Below are 18,197 nucleotides of genomic sequence, written 5' to 3' on the forward strand. Positions count from 1 at the left end.
CAGGCATCTGAAATTTCCATAGTTGCGCAATATAGGATTAGCCCACTTTTAGAACCAAAGTAATACATTTCCCAAATGTAGCTTGGTATAACTGGGAAAATCCAAGGTCGGCTCAATCCAAAGTGTATATAATGTCCTGCAGAAACAGCAGCAACTGCATTCAGCTTTGTGAAGATCTGACTTGACTGGGGTCAGCTAAAAAATAAAAGAGGTAGGGCACTGCACAAAAAGCTCTTTAGCATGTTGTTGCAAGCATTTTGTGTCTTAGATTATTTGTGAGGTGTCCTATATATTTTAATATCTAGTTGCACTCTTATGTTTCTGAGTGCAGAGATAATATTTTATCTATAGATTGTGAGCTTTTAACATTTGTGGTGAGGTAAATATTGAACTACGGATTGTCCATATGTTCAGTTTTGCAATCATGAAGCTTATCCTTGCTGTGTTGGTGTTGGTTATGGTGGTTGGGGCCCAGGCGCAATGGTACCGCTTCCCAGTAGAAGCCATTCAAGGTCACTTCTTATTTGATTTTTATCACAATTTACAACTTTGAACAACTTTTCCAAAATGCATTAATGTGTAGACACTGAGACAAAATCTTTGGGATATATTAACCACTGTTTTCACTGTTTCCTGTAGGTGCACAGGACATGTGGCGTGCTTACCAAGACATGAAGGATGCCAACTATATAGGTGCAGACAAGTATTTCCATGCACGTGGGAACTATGATGCTGCACAAAGGGGTCCTGGAGGCAAATGGGCAGCCGAAGTGATCAGGTATGTGATTTTATTGAACCACATTCCTAAAAATAAAGGTTCCAGTTAAAACCACAGGAAAACCCTAGGGGAAACTTTTGTTCTCTACATCTTTTTAAAACCATCTAAGTACTGGTGCTCTACAGAACCCAATACACTGATCTTAAAGGGATAGTTCACCCAAAAATGAAAATTCTCTCATCATTTACTCGCCTTCATGCCATCCCAGATGTGTACGATTTTATTTTCTTCTGCAGAACACAAATGAAGATTTTTAGATATCTCAGCTCTGTAGGTCAATACAAAACAAGTGAATGGTGACCAGATTTCAGAAGGTCCAAAAAGCACATAAAGGAAGCATAAAAGTAATCCATAAAACTGTAGTCGTTAAATCAACGTCTTCAGAAGCGATATGATAGGTGTGGGTGAGAAACAGATCAATATTTAAGTCCTTTTTACTACCAATATCCACTTTTGACCAGCCCCGACCAGTAGGTGGCTGAATGTGGAAGTGAAAGTGTAGATTTATAGTAAAATAAAGGACTTAAATATTGATCTGTTTCTCACCCACACCTATCATATCACTTCAAAAGATATGGATTTAACCACTGGAATCTTTTGGATTACTTTCATACTGCCTTTTGGACCTTCAAAGGTCTGGTCACCATTCACTTGCATTGTGAGGACCTACAGCGCTGCAATATTTTTTTTAAATCTTCGGTTGTGTTATACAGAAGAAATAAAGTAATACACATCTGGGATGGCATGAGGGTGAGTAAATGATGATAGAATTTTCATTTTTGGGTGAACTATCCCTTTAAGAACCTATGCTGTATAACAGCAAAGACTTTTGCCATCTCTAATGAACGATTTAACCAACTCAAGAACCCAATACAGTAAAAAATGTTTTGTTTTGTTTTTTTTACAAGAAAATGATTCTTTGTTGAACAGGTATGCAAAGAACCATTAAAGAACCACTGTTTCTTATATACTGTATAAAGGTGCATGTGACATGTTGTTGTTGTTGTTTTAAATAGGGCTAATAAAAAACACACAATTATACACAGATTGTCAAGTGATTAGAATAAATTATCAAATAAATCTCATTCTGAGGAGGCACTGCTCCAAAAAATGTCACCACTTTCCTCATTTTGTTTTTCGAGTGACTAAAGCATCAGAAACTAAACTGTTCACGTTACAAACCACATTAATCTAGACACCCAAAAGAGCACAAGAGCAAAATACAGTGAATATTTCAAGCATAGGCCTTTATGAAAGATGAACTTTTGTTCTGATGTGTGCAGTGATGGAAGGGAGTGGGCTCAACGTCTTGCCGGCCATGGACATGAAGACTCTGAAGCAGACCAGAGGGCCAATATCCACGGGCGAAACGGTGGAGACCCCAGTGTCTTCAAACCTCCAGGATTCGAGCCTTAAAACTAAGCTGAAAAGATGACCATCAACGCAAGAGAAAACATTTTACTCTAAAATTACTCTGCAACTGCTTGCTTAAATTCTGCATATGCAGTATGAAAGCAGTTTTTACATTTCGACTACTACCTATAGTTGATAAACAACAAAGATATATGAACAAGTAATGTATTATTTACCATAATTCCTGTTTAAGTATCTTGGTCCTATTACATTGCTTTGATTTCACTTTAATGGAGTAACAGGAAAGGTTAAGTCTTGTATGTATCCAAAATATTGCAGTGATTTCAACTGATTGCTTTCATTGCTTTTCTCCAAAGAAAATAAAGTAGCCAAAGACAGCAATTGTATCGTTTGTGCAAGGTTATTTGTTTTAATCATTGGTGAAAAAAAGCTAAATATATACCTGAAATAGAAGAAATTGTCCTAGCAAAGAGCAATTCCTAACCAAATATTTTAGAGCCAAAAATAACCCCAATAATGTATAATCTCTGTAGAAGTCAGGCATGTGATCTGCTCAGCACAAAAAAAGCAGAAAAATGTACCGAGCAAGTGAGAGACAGCGAACAACCCATTTGTCACGCTGGTGTTTACACATTAATGTGAAAATGTCAATGAATAAGCATGTAATATTACATGTTCTTATGATTGTCGACCCCTCTTCATTGTGTGGCTAGTATTTCTGGATTGTGCATTTAAAAGTGTACTCAGCAATTTCTGAGAAACACTGTTGATATTCAAGCTCAACTGCCAAAACAAACACACCCCTCCCTTCAGTGCTCCTTTGGAAGCTCCGCCCACCAAATTCATGCAAGCAAGACGGTTTAATGCACACCAGCTCCAGGCACTCGCATCTCTCCTGCTACTAAATCTAACATCACAATAACAGCATACATGGGTTCTGTGAAACATATTAAAATGTACGTTACCCACCTATTGAGAAGAAAAAGAGCAACTTCTGCATCTGTCTTCAAGCCTTTTATCTCGGAGGTCTCTCCACAGCCGATGTTGGCGCGGCTCCTAGCCTTCGACTTAACATAATCCTTCTAATTTAGTTTATATTCGTCTGACCTTTTACTCTTGGTCTGTTTCTCAGCCATTTGCTCTTCATGGAGTTAAGAAAGTTCACATCAGCCAGATTTGCTGTCACTCTTCTAATGAATTTCCCTCTCGCTCTGCCCCCACCCCCCATTCTGTGCATGCGCAAGAACCACCCCCTGTTGCTGATTGGTTGGAGTAGTGTTGTGTGGATTGGTCTGTTCCACTTTGTTTTTGTCCCATGTACAGAGCCAGGACTGTGTATAAATACTATTTTTTTTTTTTTTCAGCCCACCCACAGAATGGACAGCTAGCAGACTGTGAGGAGGTATTTGCAGAATTTGACAAAAAGTTTAAAGTTTTTAAAGAGATTGGTCTCACAAAAACTCATGGCAATTTTTACTACAAGTTCAAAAAACTCATCTGAACATTTTCTGATGTCTGGACTGTATCTGCAGGGTTTTATGATTATACATACAAGCGATTTGATATACTGGCAATAACCAATCCATATGTGAAGGTAAATGTCACGATTTCACTGCAAATATCACGTCAGTAACGCTGGAATAATTGCAGTTTAACAATCTCGATTTTTAGCCTGTCAGCAACAGTGGTAACAGTTCAAAGCCGTTTTATATCCCGATTTCACTTCCCACAACTTTAAAATTCCCTTATATTTGAAGTTTTTCCATGACTGAAAACCCTGTAATTTGCAATTATCTGTAGACAGCAATTAGGGCCAGAGAGTATTTAGCAGAGACGGGCCACTTCTATTAAAATGAATTGGCGAAATTGGAGCGCCCAAATAAGGAGCTCTAGTGCCCAACGGTCAACGGATGGAGAAAGGAAGTCCCGCCTTACACGTAAAAAACAAATAATAAAAAAAAAAAACAAATTTTAGATAGACATCCCCTGCCAATCAACTCGATATCGCGCATGCGCATTAGCTATACAAGCCGGGAAATTTGCGTTTTAGCGTAATCTGAGGTGAAGCAGCACAATTTATGAAACCAGTCTCATCACATTTGACTGCTGATTTGAAATATGTTCTTTGATCGTAATCTTTATCAACCGTTTTTGAGATTTCGGTGTTCTCTCATTCAAGTAGATAAGAGCTGCACTGTCATGACTGGTAATAGCCTCCCGAGAGCGTTACAAAGATGGCCGACAGTGGACTGACTTGCTAGAGACACTTTGCTAGGGCCCTTGAGGTGATGATTGTGTATAGATTCCAATTACTCATCCATAAAGACATAAAAGTAATCCAAAAGACTCCAGTGGTTAAATCTGTCTTCAGAAGTAATATAATAGGTGTGGGTGAGAAACAGATCAATATTTAAGTCCTTTTTTTTTTCACATCTGAAAGTCATATGTGGCACCTGTATAGTTTCTCTTTCACATCTGAAAGTGAAGATTTATAGTAAAAAAAGACAAGGACTTATTGGTCTGAGCCAATCTATTTTATCTAAAAAGATAATCATTTGTCTTCAGCAGAAGAAAGTTATACACATCTGGGATGGCATGGAGAGTAAATAAAAGAATTGCCATTTTTTGATGAACTATCCCTTTAACATTTTAACATATATAGATATACATATATATATATATATATATATATATATATATATATATATATATATATATATATATATATATATATATAATCATAAAAATTAAAAGTATGGCCATTGAGGGAACAGTGATCCAGCTTTGCTGCCCCTGACCTTTCCGATGTGGATGAGCCCTGATCTAGATGAATGCTGGTGTTTGATAGATAATTCAAATACAGTGCTCTATCTGGCCCTTTCTGTGTGATCATCTTGGAACATGAGGCTCAAACCTGTTATTGTGTATGCTGTTACAACAAACGTAATTGTCATGACCTCTAACCAACACAGCATTCACATAATGAAAAGAAAATATATTGAAAAATCAAGGAAAATGAAATGATCAAGACAGACCCCTTTTTTTTTTATTTTTATAATACGTTTTATTTTGGTCCCGAGAAGACAAGATTAGTCAAAGAGTCCGAATCCCATGTCGTCATCGGATTCTTCAGACTCCTCTTTCTTCTCTTCTTTCTTCTCCTCCACTGTAGAGGGACAAGAGAGAAAGACGTTAGATCCAACCTTACAGGATCTACAGGGGACCACTGTGCAACATTCCACATCAACCCTTGATTAGTTCACATTCAGTTGATCAGTTGTAGAGTACAAATTCATTAATTGTGTTAGACTGACAAGAAAAAGGAAAATAACAAAGGCCCTGTAAGATTAAGAGTGCATGTAAGTTTAGTTTGACTCAGGGCTTAAAGCTGTGCATTAATACTACAAAAAAAAAAAAAAAAATTCCAACACTGTCCATAATTTCATTTGAAAATATCCGGAATAGGGATGTGCAAAACCCCACAGGTTTTAAATTTGTCAGTGAGTTCAATGAGTGACTAGATATGTGAAGCTCTGTTAAATCAGTCTGGTTTCAGGTTCACCTGACCCTGATCAGACGAGTTTCTTAAAGGGGGCTGAGTGGAAGGGTCTTCAACAATGTTCATGATGGGACATCCAAAAAATACAGCGATAGCAAAAAAAAAAAAAAAGTTGGGATGGGTCACTATGGTCAACTGTACATCAAAGAAGGGCATTTCCAACCGTGATGTTTGCATTCGCAGAAACGGTATATCAAGCACACTAAAAAGCGAGAAGGAAAAACTAACCTGCAGGGGCGGCAGTAGATCCTCCAGCGGTTGGTGCGGCAGAGCTGGAAACTGCCACAGCACCACCTGACGGCACACTGGCCAGTTTACTGAAACCTGTTAGAAAGCGACAAACACTGAAGCTTTGTTCAGACTAGAATAGCAGTAATAGTCTTTCATAACTAAAGGCCAAAGTATATTTCAGTTATCCATGTTGCTGTTCGCTCGGCACACAGTTATGCGTTTGGGGTGGGCAATAGGACCAAAATCTTTTTTCACGATACGATTAATATTTGCCATAACAATATATATCACGATATAGTAATTTGTAAACCCTTATTTTTTTTTATCCCCTTTTCTCCCCAATTTGGCATGCCCAATTCCCACTGCTTACTAGGTCCTCGTGGTGGTGCGGTTACTCACCTCAATCTGGGTGGCGGAGGACAAGTCTCAGTTGCCTCCGCTTCTGAGATAGTCAATCCGCATCTTATCACGTGGCTCACTGTGCATGACATTGCGGAGACTCACAGCATGTGGCGGCTCATGCTATTCCCCGCGATCCACGCACAACTTACCGCGCGCCCCGTTGAGAGCGAGAACCACTAATCGTGACCACGAGGAGGTTACCCCATGTGACTCTACCTTCCCTAGCAACTGGGCCAATTTGGTTGCTTAAGAGACCTGGCTGGAGTCACTTGGCACACCCTGGATTCGAACTCGCGACTCCAGGGGTGGTAGTCAGCGTCAATACTCGCTGAGCTACCCAGGCCCCAATAATAAATACTTTTTAAAATGAAAACTACATCCTCTTATATAATTTTCTCTTTATTTACTCATTAAAACCGTCAAAGTTAAAAAATAAAATAAACACCATTTTAAATCAACCTTACCATAATACTCAATTTCACATTACGCCACATTTCAGTCTGATATGTTACTGACCAACATTATTATAAATTTTCCGCAAGAAATTTAATATCTTTTCAAAGCAAAGTCACAAAGAAAATATTACATAATTTTAGCAAAAAATTAAGAAAATAACGTATCTTGCAGAAAACCCATTTCATATATATTTAGAAGACAGAATTAATGCGGAGCACACTTTTGGCTTTCTTAATATTCTAGCGAAATTCACTTGTGATTATCATCGAGCGACAGTTTGCAGATTAACATTTTCTAATCCGTGCTGGTGTAGGGCTTTACTGGTTGCTTAGATCAGTGTTACTATCAGAAATAATTAATAATTATTTCTGTAGCTATTAATCAATATTTAAATTAATTAATTGGATCTCACTCATTAAAACCTCATATGGGACTCCAGTAAATGTAGTGTGCTACGTTTAGGAGCAAGTTTGGTTATTAGCAATAATTAATAATTATCAAAGATAATTATTAATTATAAAAATCAAAAGAACATTGATGAGAATCAATGTTAGCTTTTTTTTAATCCTTTAAAATCAACACTTATCAAAGATAATCGTTAATTGTTAACATCGATGAAACATTAAAATTAACACTAGCTTATTGATCATTCAAATTCAATCAAAGATAATTATCAATTATCAAAAATCAATAGAATATTAATAAGGATTAACACTGACGGGGCACCACCCTGGAATCACGGACTAATAACCGAATATTAAAACAGTCTCAATATTAGATTGTTTTCTTAGGAAAATCGACATCCGAAGAATATCGATTTTCGGGAAAAAAAACAATGAATGAAAGTTTGAATCCGAGCACTGACATCCCGTCAGCATGACACAGGCGTATGCAAAACAAACCAAAACACTTCTCTTTGTAATATAAACAAAAGTTTATTTATGCAGTAATATCAATTAATAATTAATACAATGCAGTCAATAAACTTCTGACTTACAACTACAAACTAAACAGTGACATGATTAGATATGGAAATAAAAATAATCCTATAACACATAAGGTGTGTGTGTGTGACAGTGTGTGTGTGTGTGTGTGTGTGTGTGTGTGTGTTCTGTTAGTGAGAGAGAGAGAGAGTGAGAGAGAGAGAGAGATTATTCAGTGACAGCCCGAAAGCTGAGTTCGCGATAGCTGGAGATAAAGCAGCCGTGTTCATCACTCAGAGACGCGGTTTTACGAGCGGGGCTCGTAAAAGTCCTGCGTTATTTGACTCTAATGGATGAACTCAGTTTCTGTCTCACCCGCGATGGTGAAAATGCACAACAATCCAATTTGGTTGGACCACAATACAGCAAACAAATTCGTGATAATTAATACCCTGAGTATTAATAATGAGCGGACATGGCGATCCGTAAACTGTACAAGCAAAAACCCTGAAACACAAGAATAACACGCTATAATATTCTATCTCTGCCCAGACGTAAACCTCTTACTTGAATCGCATGAGGACACAGGTACAATGTGTTTTCCTCCGTCCTTTAACTTTGACCCGGTTCCTTGAGGCTCGGGTGATGACGGGAGGCCGTTTCCTCGCGCTGTCGGCGGGCGGTACGGCTGTTGATTCTCAGAGGGCGGTACGGCTGTTGATTCTCGGCGGGCTGGCGGAGAACTCAGAAATGTCGACTTGATTGAAGATGGAAGAGAAATCTTTAATCTCTTCACTTCTGTAGGCCAACGGATGAAGATGCGAATTGCTCGGCGGTCTCCTTCGGATCCGTTAGAGTGTTCGGTTGAACACAGAGTAATCTCAGCTCGTCCAGCGAGATGGAGATTGTATGGCTACAGTTTCAAGTCGGACATTACTTCCTTATGCCACGAGGCTGCACCGGAGAGCAGCAAAAAGCTACGTCCGTATTCGGTGAACTAAGTCGCTGGAAGCAACTCTGGAAGCATTTCAGAATTATTTGAAGTCCTGATGATGTCATGTTTGAGGGACGTTCTGTGGTGTGCCTCATCCAATAGGAGTTGAGAGCTTGATCCTTCAGAGGGCAAGGCTTCATGGATCTGTAGTCTGTTTTGGACTCCCTTTGTTTGATTTTGGCGCGATTTTTATCAGTAAAATTTACGACTTAGAAGGTGGGGGCTTGAGTTATGTTTTTATGACTGTTAGGCCTGCCTTTGTCTTCTATCTGAACACATGAGGCCCAACATTCCCCCCTTTGATCTGAAGAGTTGGTTGTTGTCCAGCATCTTTAGAGCAACTGAAGGGCCGAACAGTTCTTGTCGGTTCACAGTAACCTGTGGGTTACGCCATCCATGTATTCCTGATAGGAAAGAGAAATGGTTGCACAGTCCATACAGTTCATTAGAGTTCACAGAGGTTTTATCGTCTGGACAGAGATTGAGGCACATCTGGGCACAGAACTTCTAGCTAATTCTAAAACTACATTCATCACACATAAACATTTCAAGTTATTGGAAGGCACAGCATTAACCATAACACAATCCTTTGTTGTTCTTTGGTCATAACACAAAATCAAAGTAGAACCTGACATTGGTTACTAGGAACAAAATGTTAGAGGAAAGGAGGGTTAAAGGTTAAAAGGCTTATCCTTGGAAATGATGGAGTTAACCTGTGTGATGGGCTCAGACTGGTGTGTAAAACGCGGCTGTATGAGAAGTGAGTCCAGTCTGGCCTGTAGGTGTTGAATGTACCTGTACATGGCGTGTGCAATAATTGCGATGATCCAACCACTAAGGAGGAGCCAGAGGGCAACCAATCTGATAGGGTGTTCCTGGTAAGATGACGATCTGCTTATGTGACTATGAAACATAATGGTCAAGCCAGTCGGTTTGAGACTGAACTTCACTAATTCCATCCCTTCAGCCTGAAGCTGCTGTTGAAGGGTGTCATCAACGGCGAGGCTGTGACCTCTAAATGCGTCCATGATCTCAATTTCTGCGTCATGATTGTTGACATTGAGATGATGGAGGACAATATCGTCAGTGTGCACGATGGCTCTTTGGGGAACCGTTAAGAACACCGTTTGGTTTGGTAGCCTTAGTTTAGTGGCCTTAGCTTAGTGGCTGTATCATGGCAGTCGTATGACTTCGGTGGCTGGTGTTAACGAGCCAGCGACTGCCTGTTCGCTCTACCTTTGTCTCTGTTCCTTCATCTTTGATGGACATGCTATCATGACACTTGTTCATGGAATTCGGCTCTTTGGCCGCAGAGGTAGTTAGTCACCTCTCTAATAAAGGGGTTGTGTTTGGACAAACCCAATGAATGTACTTTGTCTTGGTACACATGTTTAGGTTAGAGATAAGGTCGAGCGAGGGGTCCTCATCATGGTAGGCGAGTGTTGGTGGTGTTTTGAGGTGAATGTGTGCGTTACCTCTCTGAAAACCAACATTAAATACAGATTTTAGTCTATATATATTCTGCCTATGACGGTAGATTGAGGATAAATCCTATTTTGAGGTTCTGAGGATTTACATGGATTGGAATTTCAATGCCAAAACTATATGCCATGTGTATCTGTGAAGGTTGCACAATGGAGATAGTAGCAGATCTAAGGATTTGTTCGAAAAGGTCTAGGGATACCAGGTAAGCTGGAATCCTTCCACCACTCAGACTGTTGACTGAGGAGCTAATTTCCCTGAGGTCCTGCATTAGATCTCTAACGATACACGCATAAGTTGTTTTCTCTGACAAAATCCCTGAAGTGTGCAAAGTGTTATTGATAAGAACGGATTGCAAATTTACAGTGACTATAGTACCCTGAAGGGTTTTACCCAGGCCCTGTAATTGTTCTTATTGGAGTCGTGTCTGCTGGATTTTTGGACGATGGCGACATGTGTATCTGAAGCTGGCGAACTGTTTTCTGGACCAAGTGGTCTCGGTATGTCAACCTGAGCCCACATGTGTCCACGACGGCAGTCAATGAGCGGAGCCAATCGGTTCAGTAGGTCCTGGCCAACTAACAGTGGTTCTGTATTAATGGGACATATGTAAACAGGGTGTACTAGCGTCATCCCTTGAAAGGTATCAATCCAGGCTCGTTTTGTGATAGATGACCTATCTTGCGTGTAGCTTGTGATGCTTGCGTTGTAGGTCTCTGTCTATAACGGTTTGCCAAGGGAGAGCTTTGCTCTAGCCACCTCTGCGAAGGTGTTGGAACCCATAGACTATTTCGGAACCGGTGTTGAGTAGTGTGTGGGAGTTGAACGACCCATGTGTCAGGCGTTGCCCTTACGGTACAGATCGCCCAAGAAGGTCAGAAAAGGAGGGTGTGGCATGTTAGGAGTGACTGTTTTGGGGAGCAACTTAGACACTGTTCCCCTTTTCCTGACCTAAAAAGTAAACTTTGGCATTAACGGGAGGGGGTACATCGTCTAGTCATACAGACGGGGTTTCAGTGCCATGTTCCTTTGAGGAGGTCGACGGACCTGGTGAACAACGGTGCACGTCAAGCTAGTTACTAACTCAGACAAGCGTCTCCTAATATCCTCCATTTCCTCTCTCAAATCTTGTTCTCTGAGGGGATTTGAAACCTTGCCTACCCACTCACCTTCTTGTTTGGGTTTTCGTTTGAAACGCGCATTTCTTTTCGGCCGGCGAACGTTTTGTTGTTTAGGCCTGCCGTGACCCTGGGGGTGTGTCTGGTCACCACCCCACTGGTTCTGTTGCCTACTCTGCTGGCGGGGTGATCGGCGCCTTTGGGGTCCTGTTCTAGCATTCACCTTAACGCAAGACATTTTGTTGCCTTCAAGCGTTAGGTCTGCATATGAGACTTGGATCCCCAGGGCTCTGGCGTCGCCTTCGTGCCCTCGGGCAGGGTGCACGCGTGTCTCCCATGCCAGCTGCACGTACTTTCTGATTTCCTGCATGGTGGGGTTGCCCATTCTGCAGTGCATCGTGACGTCATATCGCATGCACTCGTGGAGGTTGTGAAGGAAAAGAGACTTGAAAGCTTGTTCCTCCTCCAGACCTGGTTCGTTACTTCCTTGGAAGTACGTGGTTCTCAGGCGTCTATAATATTCACGCGGAGGCTCGTGCCTCTTCTGGGTGATGGCGAAAGCAGCTATGGTAGCGGAGGCTTCGTCGATATACAGCGAATACTCCTCACGTAGAGCTTTACACAGAGCTAAGTAGCGGTTTCATGTACCAGTCGGTAGCGTTTCCATGAACGCATGGACACTCCTTACCGTGGTCTTCCATATAAGCTTGAGTTTTTCGCGTGACGAAGCGTAAGGCAAATCAATCAGGCAGTGCTCAATTTCCCTAAGATAATTGTCGATGTTTGAATCTTGATTACTTGGGTCAAAGCGTTCTATGTCCCCTGCGAGGGACTCGAGTTGTCGGATGCGCAAGCATTGGTGTCGGTATGACCACGGGTCGCCGAGTCATCCGAAACATCATAGTCACTCGGATCGCTATAGCGATGAGGATGACTTCCTCCCCTTCGTGGTGGGGAAGGAGTCCAATCGACACGTGGGGGTGGACCCCGGGTTGCGTACAGCTCCCTGGCTAATGGGATCTTCGAGCCGCTTACACCACTCTGGGCTTGAAAATAATTGTCCCCCCTCCGTGGTGTGGAATCAGTCGGTTTGAAACACACGGTGGCGTGACTGAAAACTGACTGAGGAGGGCAACTATAAGGAGGGGCACCTGCATCCAACCAGCGGGCCGCTGGAGGATTTTGAAAGGTGTCTTGGAGGACGAAGTCAGAGGCTGTACCACTAGGGGCAGCTCGGCTCCTAGCGTGTGTTCCTGGGTTTCTCAGGGGCACATTTCTACGCGTAGCGCTAAAAAGGGAGCCCTCTTCTATGTCAGATGTTGTGCTGTGTGTTTCAGCTGCACTTACCTGATCTGACTCTATTTTAACTGGGCAGCTTGTGTGTCAGTGTGGTTAGTGAGAGAGAGAGAGAGAGATTATTCAGTGACAGCCCGAAAGCTGAGTTCGCGATAGCTGGAGAGAAAGCAGCTGTGTTCATCACTCAGAGACGCGGTTTTACGAGCGGGGCTCGTAAAAGTCCTGCGTTATTTGACTCTAATGGATGAACTCAGTTTCTGTCTCACCCGCGATGGCGAAATTGCACAACAATCCAATTTGGTTGGATCACAATACAGCAAACAAATTCGTGATAATTAATACCCTGAGTATTAATAATGAGCGGACATGGCGATCCGTAAACTGTACAAGCAAAAACCTTGAAACACAAGAATAACACGCTATAATATTCTATCTCTGCCCAGACATAAACCTCTTACTTGAATCGCATGAGGACACAGGTAGAATGTGTTTTCCTCCGTCCTTTAACTTTGACCCGGTTCCTTGAGGCTCGGGTGATGACGGGAGGCCGTTTCCTCACGCTGTCGGTGGGCGGTACGGCTGTTGATTCTCAGAGGGCAGTACGGCTGTTGATTCTCTGAGGGCGGTAAGGCTGTTGGTTCTCGGCGGGCTGGCGGAAAACTCAGAAATGTCGACTTGATTGAAGATGGAAGAGAAATCTTTAATCTCTTCACTTCTGTAGGCCAACGGATGAAGATGCGAATTGCTCGGCGGTCTCCTTCGGATCCGTTAGAGTGTTCGGTTGAACACAGAGTAATCTCAGCTCATCCAGCGAGATGGAGATTGTATGGCTACAGTTTCAAGTCGGACATTACTTCCTTATGCCACGAGGCTGCACCGGAGAGCAGCAAAAAGCTACGTCCGTATTCGGTGAACTAAGTCGCTGGAAGCAACTCTGGAAGCATTTCAGAATTATTTGAAGTCCTGATGATGTCATGTTTGAGGGATGTTCTGTGGTGTGCCTCATCCAATAGGAGTTGAGAGCTCGATCCTTTAGAGGGCAAGGCTTCATGGATCTGTAGTCTGTTTTGGACTCCCTTTGTTTGATTTTGGCGCGATTTTTATCAGTAAAATTTACGAGAAGGTGGGGGCTTGAGTTATGTTTTTATGACTGTTAGGCCTGCCTTTGTCTTCTATCTGAACACATGAGGCCCAACACTGGCTTTTGTGAACCCACACCACAGATGTTGCACCTGTTTTAATAACAAGCTCCCCTTAATTTTCTTGACTTTTCTTTTGATCATATCAGCAATAATTCATCAAATGGAGAGAAGTACAAATGTTAGATGTAGTCAATCGCAACCTGGCATTTTAAAAAGATGATCCAGGAGTCTAGATCACTGTTATGCTGTCCTGGCAGAGTGTCAGATCACAATGGACTGTTGCATCCTCCGCTACAGAGCACACAGAATCAGCCCGCAAAATCAGAATCGCAAAGTATCAGCGGCACGTTTGCGCCGTCGCCTGATCTGCATAATTCCTTTAGTGAATCTGCCGTTAAACCAGCGTGCACAAATAACTGGCAATTTTACCAGCCGCAACTCACTCCCCTGCTCAAGCCTGGTTTCAGTCTCACGTGAAGCATGCCCACTGATAGATACAACTACTGATTTCCACTTAATATTGTCACCGCGATATAAACCGTCATTTGCGCGCCACAAATATCAATTTGTGGCACGCATCAGACTTTCGACATGCTGACAAATATGCCTGCTATTGACTGTACCAAAAGAGTATCACAAAACAGTGTAAGTGCTCATGCATCGAATGCGTTCAAATTCGCTCGTGGTCAAAAGAGTATACTCAAAGGCGAAACAGTCGATCGGACACGATCCGACCAAAAAAGCAGAAAAACTAAGTATACCCGGGCCTTAACTCCAGTTCAGTGGTTCCCCCTTGGGATCAAACGTGATCTCATTCCACATCTGTACTCAGTACACATCCACCACCCACCTATTAAAGAAACCATCCACACATGAAAATTCTGTCATTATTACCCTCATATCATTCGAACCCCCCCCCCCCCCCCCAACCCCCCAACCCCCCAACCCCATAGAACACAAATGAGAATTCTGAAAAACCCGGAATACTCCGGGTTCAAAACAAGTTAAGCTCAATCAACAGCACTTGTGGCATAATGTTGATTACTACAAAAATTAACTTCAACTCATCCCTCCTTTTCTTTAAAAAAAAGCTAAAACTGAGATTACAGTGAGGCACTTACAATGGAAGTGAATGAGGCCAATATTCAGGGTTTAAAGGCAGAAATTTGAAGCTTTTAATTTTATAAAATCACGCATTCATTCTTCTGTTAAAACGCAAGTATTATTTGAGCTGTTATGTTATTTTAATCATTTTTAGTCATTTTAGGGATTCAGGGTTTGTAGACATTTCATAATCATGTCAACGAAGTTGTAAAATTTGCTATAACTTTACACAAAAGTTTAGTAAGTGATTTTTAAGTATCATAGAGACGTGGGTTTCTAAATGAATGTTTGCCGTGGCACCCTGTGAGGTTGAATTGACGGGCAAGGTCATTTGTCTTAAAAAAAAAAAAAAAAAAGACATACAGGTAATTCTTCGGACACACTCGTAGCTCCTCCCTCCAATGTCCCCAAGGACTGAGACCTAAAATTGAGATGTAAATAAATATAGTAGAAAATATATTTACAACAAAAATACATTTTTGTAATGCTTATGTGAGATCACTCACCACACACTCACAGCTTCAACTGCACATCATTCACTTCAGTAAAGCTCTTCAATGGAAAGGTGACCACCTCACGCAAGGTCACAGATACCTGAACATAAAGGCTGATTTATAATATTTGCTTGACAACTGTGCAAAGAAGAATTAGTTGGATAAAATAGTAATTAAAAACAAATCATTATACTGTAGTGATGAGTGAAAATTTTGTTTAAAAAAGCATAGTTTCCCCATGCATACCCATAATGTGTACCAATTGTGAAGAAAAAAAAAAAAAATAAAAAAAAAAAGCATTAAACAACATTTCACCTCTTGTCCTAAATGTCACTTCTTGAGTTATTCTCTATGTGTTGTGAAAACAACTGTGACAAAAGTTGATTAGGTCATTTTGGTACTTTTATGGTGCTTTATTGCCTTTATTGGACCTTGACACAAAATAGTTATATTTAATGGAAAAGAGTCACTTAAAATCTTATTTTGAGTTCCAAGGAAGAAAGAAAATATGAGTTTGGACATTTGAAGTTAATTGGCCGTCTCTCTCTCTAAATAAATACAAATCCTCTGACACCGCTAAAGGGAGTCAAAAGTGATTTTTATTTGTATCCCCCACATTTTACAGGACAATGTACTAGATAACTGCAATCAATTTCAATTGCTAGATTACGTCAGGTTTTTGTTAAAATCTAGGCTGGCTAACTTTCATTAAAGTTAATTAAATCTTGGTTTTAACTTCCCTGAATTCCAAAATCTCCCATTATACAAAAGCAGGTGTAAAACTGGGTTAATTGCAGGCTATATTTAATCAATCGATTTGCTTGAGAAGACATTAATTGATTGACTAGAGTCGTGTGGATTACTTTTATGCTGCCTAAATATGCCTTTTGGACCAGGAGACTAATGGCACCTGTACACTTCCATTGTATGGACAAAAAGAGCTGAAATGTGCTTATAAAAAAATCTTCACTTCAGTTCTGCTAAAGAAGGAAAGTCATACACATCTGGGATGGCTTAAAGGTAAGTAAATCATGAGAGGATTTTAATTTTTGGGTGAATTAACCCTTTAAGTCCATTTTTTGCTAGGAATTATTCTCCCTGCCAGTATGAGGTGTATGCATGAAGAATGTGAATCATCAAAAACACAAGAAGAAGAATGTGAAAGTGAAAGTTAAAGTGGAGATTGACTGAGTAGGGAGGAGAATTTATAGTAAAAATGTACTTAAATATTGATCCGTTTCCCACCCACACCTATCATATCTTCTGAAGACATGGATTAAACCACTGGCTGACTTGTGTGATTTTTGGACCCATTCACTTGCAATGTATGGACCAAAAGAGCTGAGAAATACTTCTAAAAATCTTAGTTTGTGTTCTGCTGAAGAAAGAAAGTCATACACATCTGGGATGGAATGTGGGTGAGTAAATGATGAGAGAATTTTCATTTTTGGGTGAACTATTCCTTTAAATGACAATTGTTTCAGTTGTGTAGAGATCAAATTCATTTGCATGGCCTATTTAACATGAATGCCTTAAAGTGATGCTCCTGTAAATTTTCTGCAGTTCTGGTAGTATTTAAAATGGACTAAATTGCCTTTTCTATGTCTTGTCTTTCTGTGCTCTTCTTTAGGTATGAAGCTGAGGAGTCTGTTTAGGCCCAGGTATGAGTCCTTTTTGTCCAGAATTATTTCAGAGGTTTATCCTGTCTTTTTGTCTTGATGTAATCAACTTTAATAAAAGCATGATTTACACATCCTGATTATTTGAAGTCATTTACATTATAGTTCAAATATTATGCTATGTAATTTCTTGGACATTAAAATATTAGAGCTATAGACAAACTCTTTAGGCATTCTTGGTTTGGTCAGGCACAGGTTTACAAAAACAATGTAACAGAGTTGGAGTAGTTCAAAAGTGCAGAGTAGCACATTAACTTGACCCACAGCAATAAGGTTTATTAAAAAAAAAAAGGGGGCCCACTTTTAGCCCACTCTGGCCCCACAAAAGCCCCATTTAAGAGGAAATAATAAGGGGCAATTGTGGGTCCAGCATGATCACCCATAAGGGTGCTATTTGTAGCCCACCTTGGCCCAATTGTTGGCACCCATTTGGAACCCAATTGGGCCCATATAATGAACATCCACATGGGCCCCTTAGTGCCCACAATGTCCTCATCTTTTGCCCACATAGGCTAACACACATAGGGCCCATTTGGAGCTGATGGACACATTTTTCTGGTCTCCATTTGGGTTGCCCAAGTGACAGCCCATCAAAAACCCACATGGAAATGTCAGCTGGGCCCTGGCTAGCGATGGGTGAAAGGTGCTCCAAATCATGCCACCCCACCCCGAGCTCACAAGATCGCAAAGGGAGAGAGGTGCCCCAAATCACACCACCCTGCACAGAGCTCGCAAGATCGCGATGGGGGAAAAGGTGCGCCGAGTTGTTCCTGACAGGCTACTCAGCCTTAAAGGCTCTAAATGGTTAGGATTATAGATGTTCATAATGCATTCTTACATTCTGAACAAACATAAGATAACCATAATCAACAGTAGGCCTATAGGTACACCGTGACACAGGATCGACTCAGTAGTCTTGAGAAAATAAGGATCAACCATGTGATTGCTGGGCAGATTTGACAAAGTCACTGATGTACATAACACAGTTAATTTCACTTGGCCGCAGAACATTTTTCAATGGGAGAACCATGGCATGCTCTTTCCCTGTTTGCGACCCAGTCCGAATAGACTTGCGACCCACCAGTTGAGAAACACTGCTTTAGATAATATTTCATATTCCACATAAAGGTAACCTCCTTAAATCAGTGTCAATAAAAAGCCCAGT

At 41.0% G+C, this 18,197-nt stretch overlaps 2 protein-coding genes across 11 annotated transcripts in view; one reads left to right on the forward strand and one right to left on the reverse strand.

The window, feature by feature from the left end:
• Positions 1 to 2,533, forward strand: part of LOC127443649 (amyloid protein A-like) — a 43,325-nt gene extending 40,792 nt beyond the window's left edge. For 2 of the 3 annotated variants that reach the window (XM_051702590.1, XM_051702513.1), the window contains exons 2-4: positions 415 to 512; positions 640 to 778; positions 2,062 to 2,533. In XM_051702590.1, coding sequence (XP_051558550.1) covers positions 425 to 512; positions 640 to 778; positions 2,062 to 2,194 — 360 coding nt within the window. In that variant the 5' untranslated portion in view covers positions 415 to 424 and the 3' untranslated portion in view covers positions 2,195 to 2,533. Of the gene's footprint in view, positions 1 to 170; positions 212 to 414; positions 513 to 639; positions 779 to 2,061 lie in introns of those variants that run through there. The other variant, XM_051702422.1, reaches the window with a different exon arrangement.
• Positions 1 to 18,197, reverse strand: part of LOC127443966 (60S acidic ribosomal protein P2-like) — a 67,808-nt gene that overhangs the window by 33,699 nt on the left and 15,912 nt on the right. For 2 of the 8 annotated variants that reach the window (XM_051703401.1, XM_051703545.1), the window contains exon 4: positions 5,940 to 6,035. The exons of 4 other annotated variants lie outside the window; for them this stretch is intronic. In XM_051703401.1, coding sequence (XP_051559361.1) covers positions 5,940 to 6,035 — 96 coding nt within the window. Of the gene's footprint in view, positions 1 to 5,192; positions 5,319 to 5,939; positions 6,036 to 18,197 lie in introns of those variants that run through there. 2 more of the 8 variants (XM_051703477.1, XM_051703161.1) reach the window with 2 other exon arrangements.

The sequence above is a fragment of the Myxocyprinus asiaticus genome, chromosome 1, assembly GCF_019703515.2.
Source record: "Myxocyprinus asiaticus isolate MX2 ecotype Aquarium Trade chromosome 1, UBuf_Myxa_2, whole genome shotgun sequence".
NCBI lineage: Eukaryota > Metazoa > Chordata > Actinopteri > Cypriniformes > Catostomidae > Myxocyprinus > Myxocyprinus asiaticus.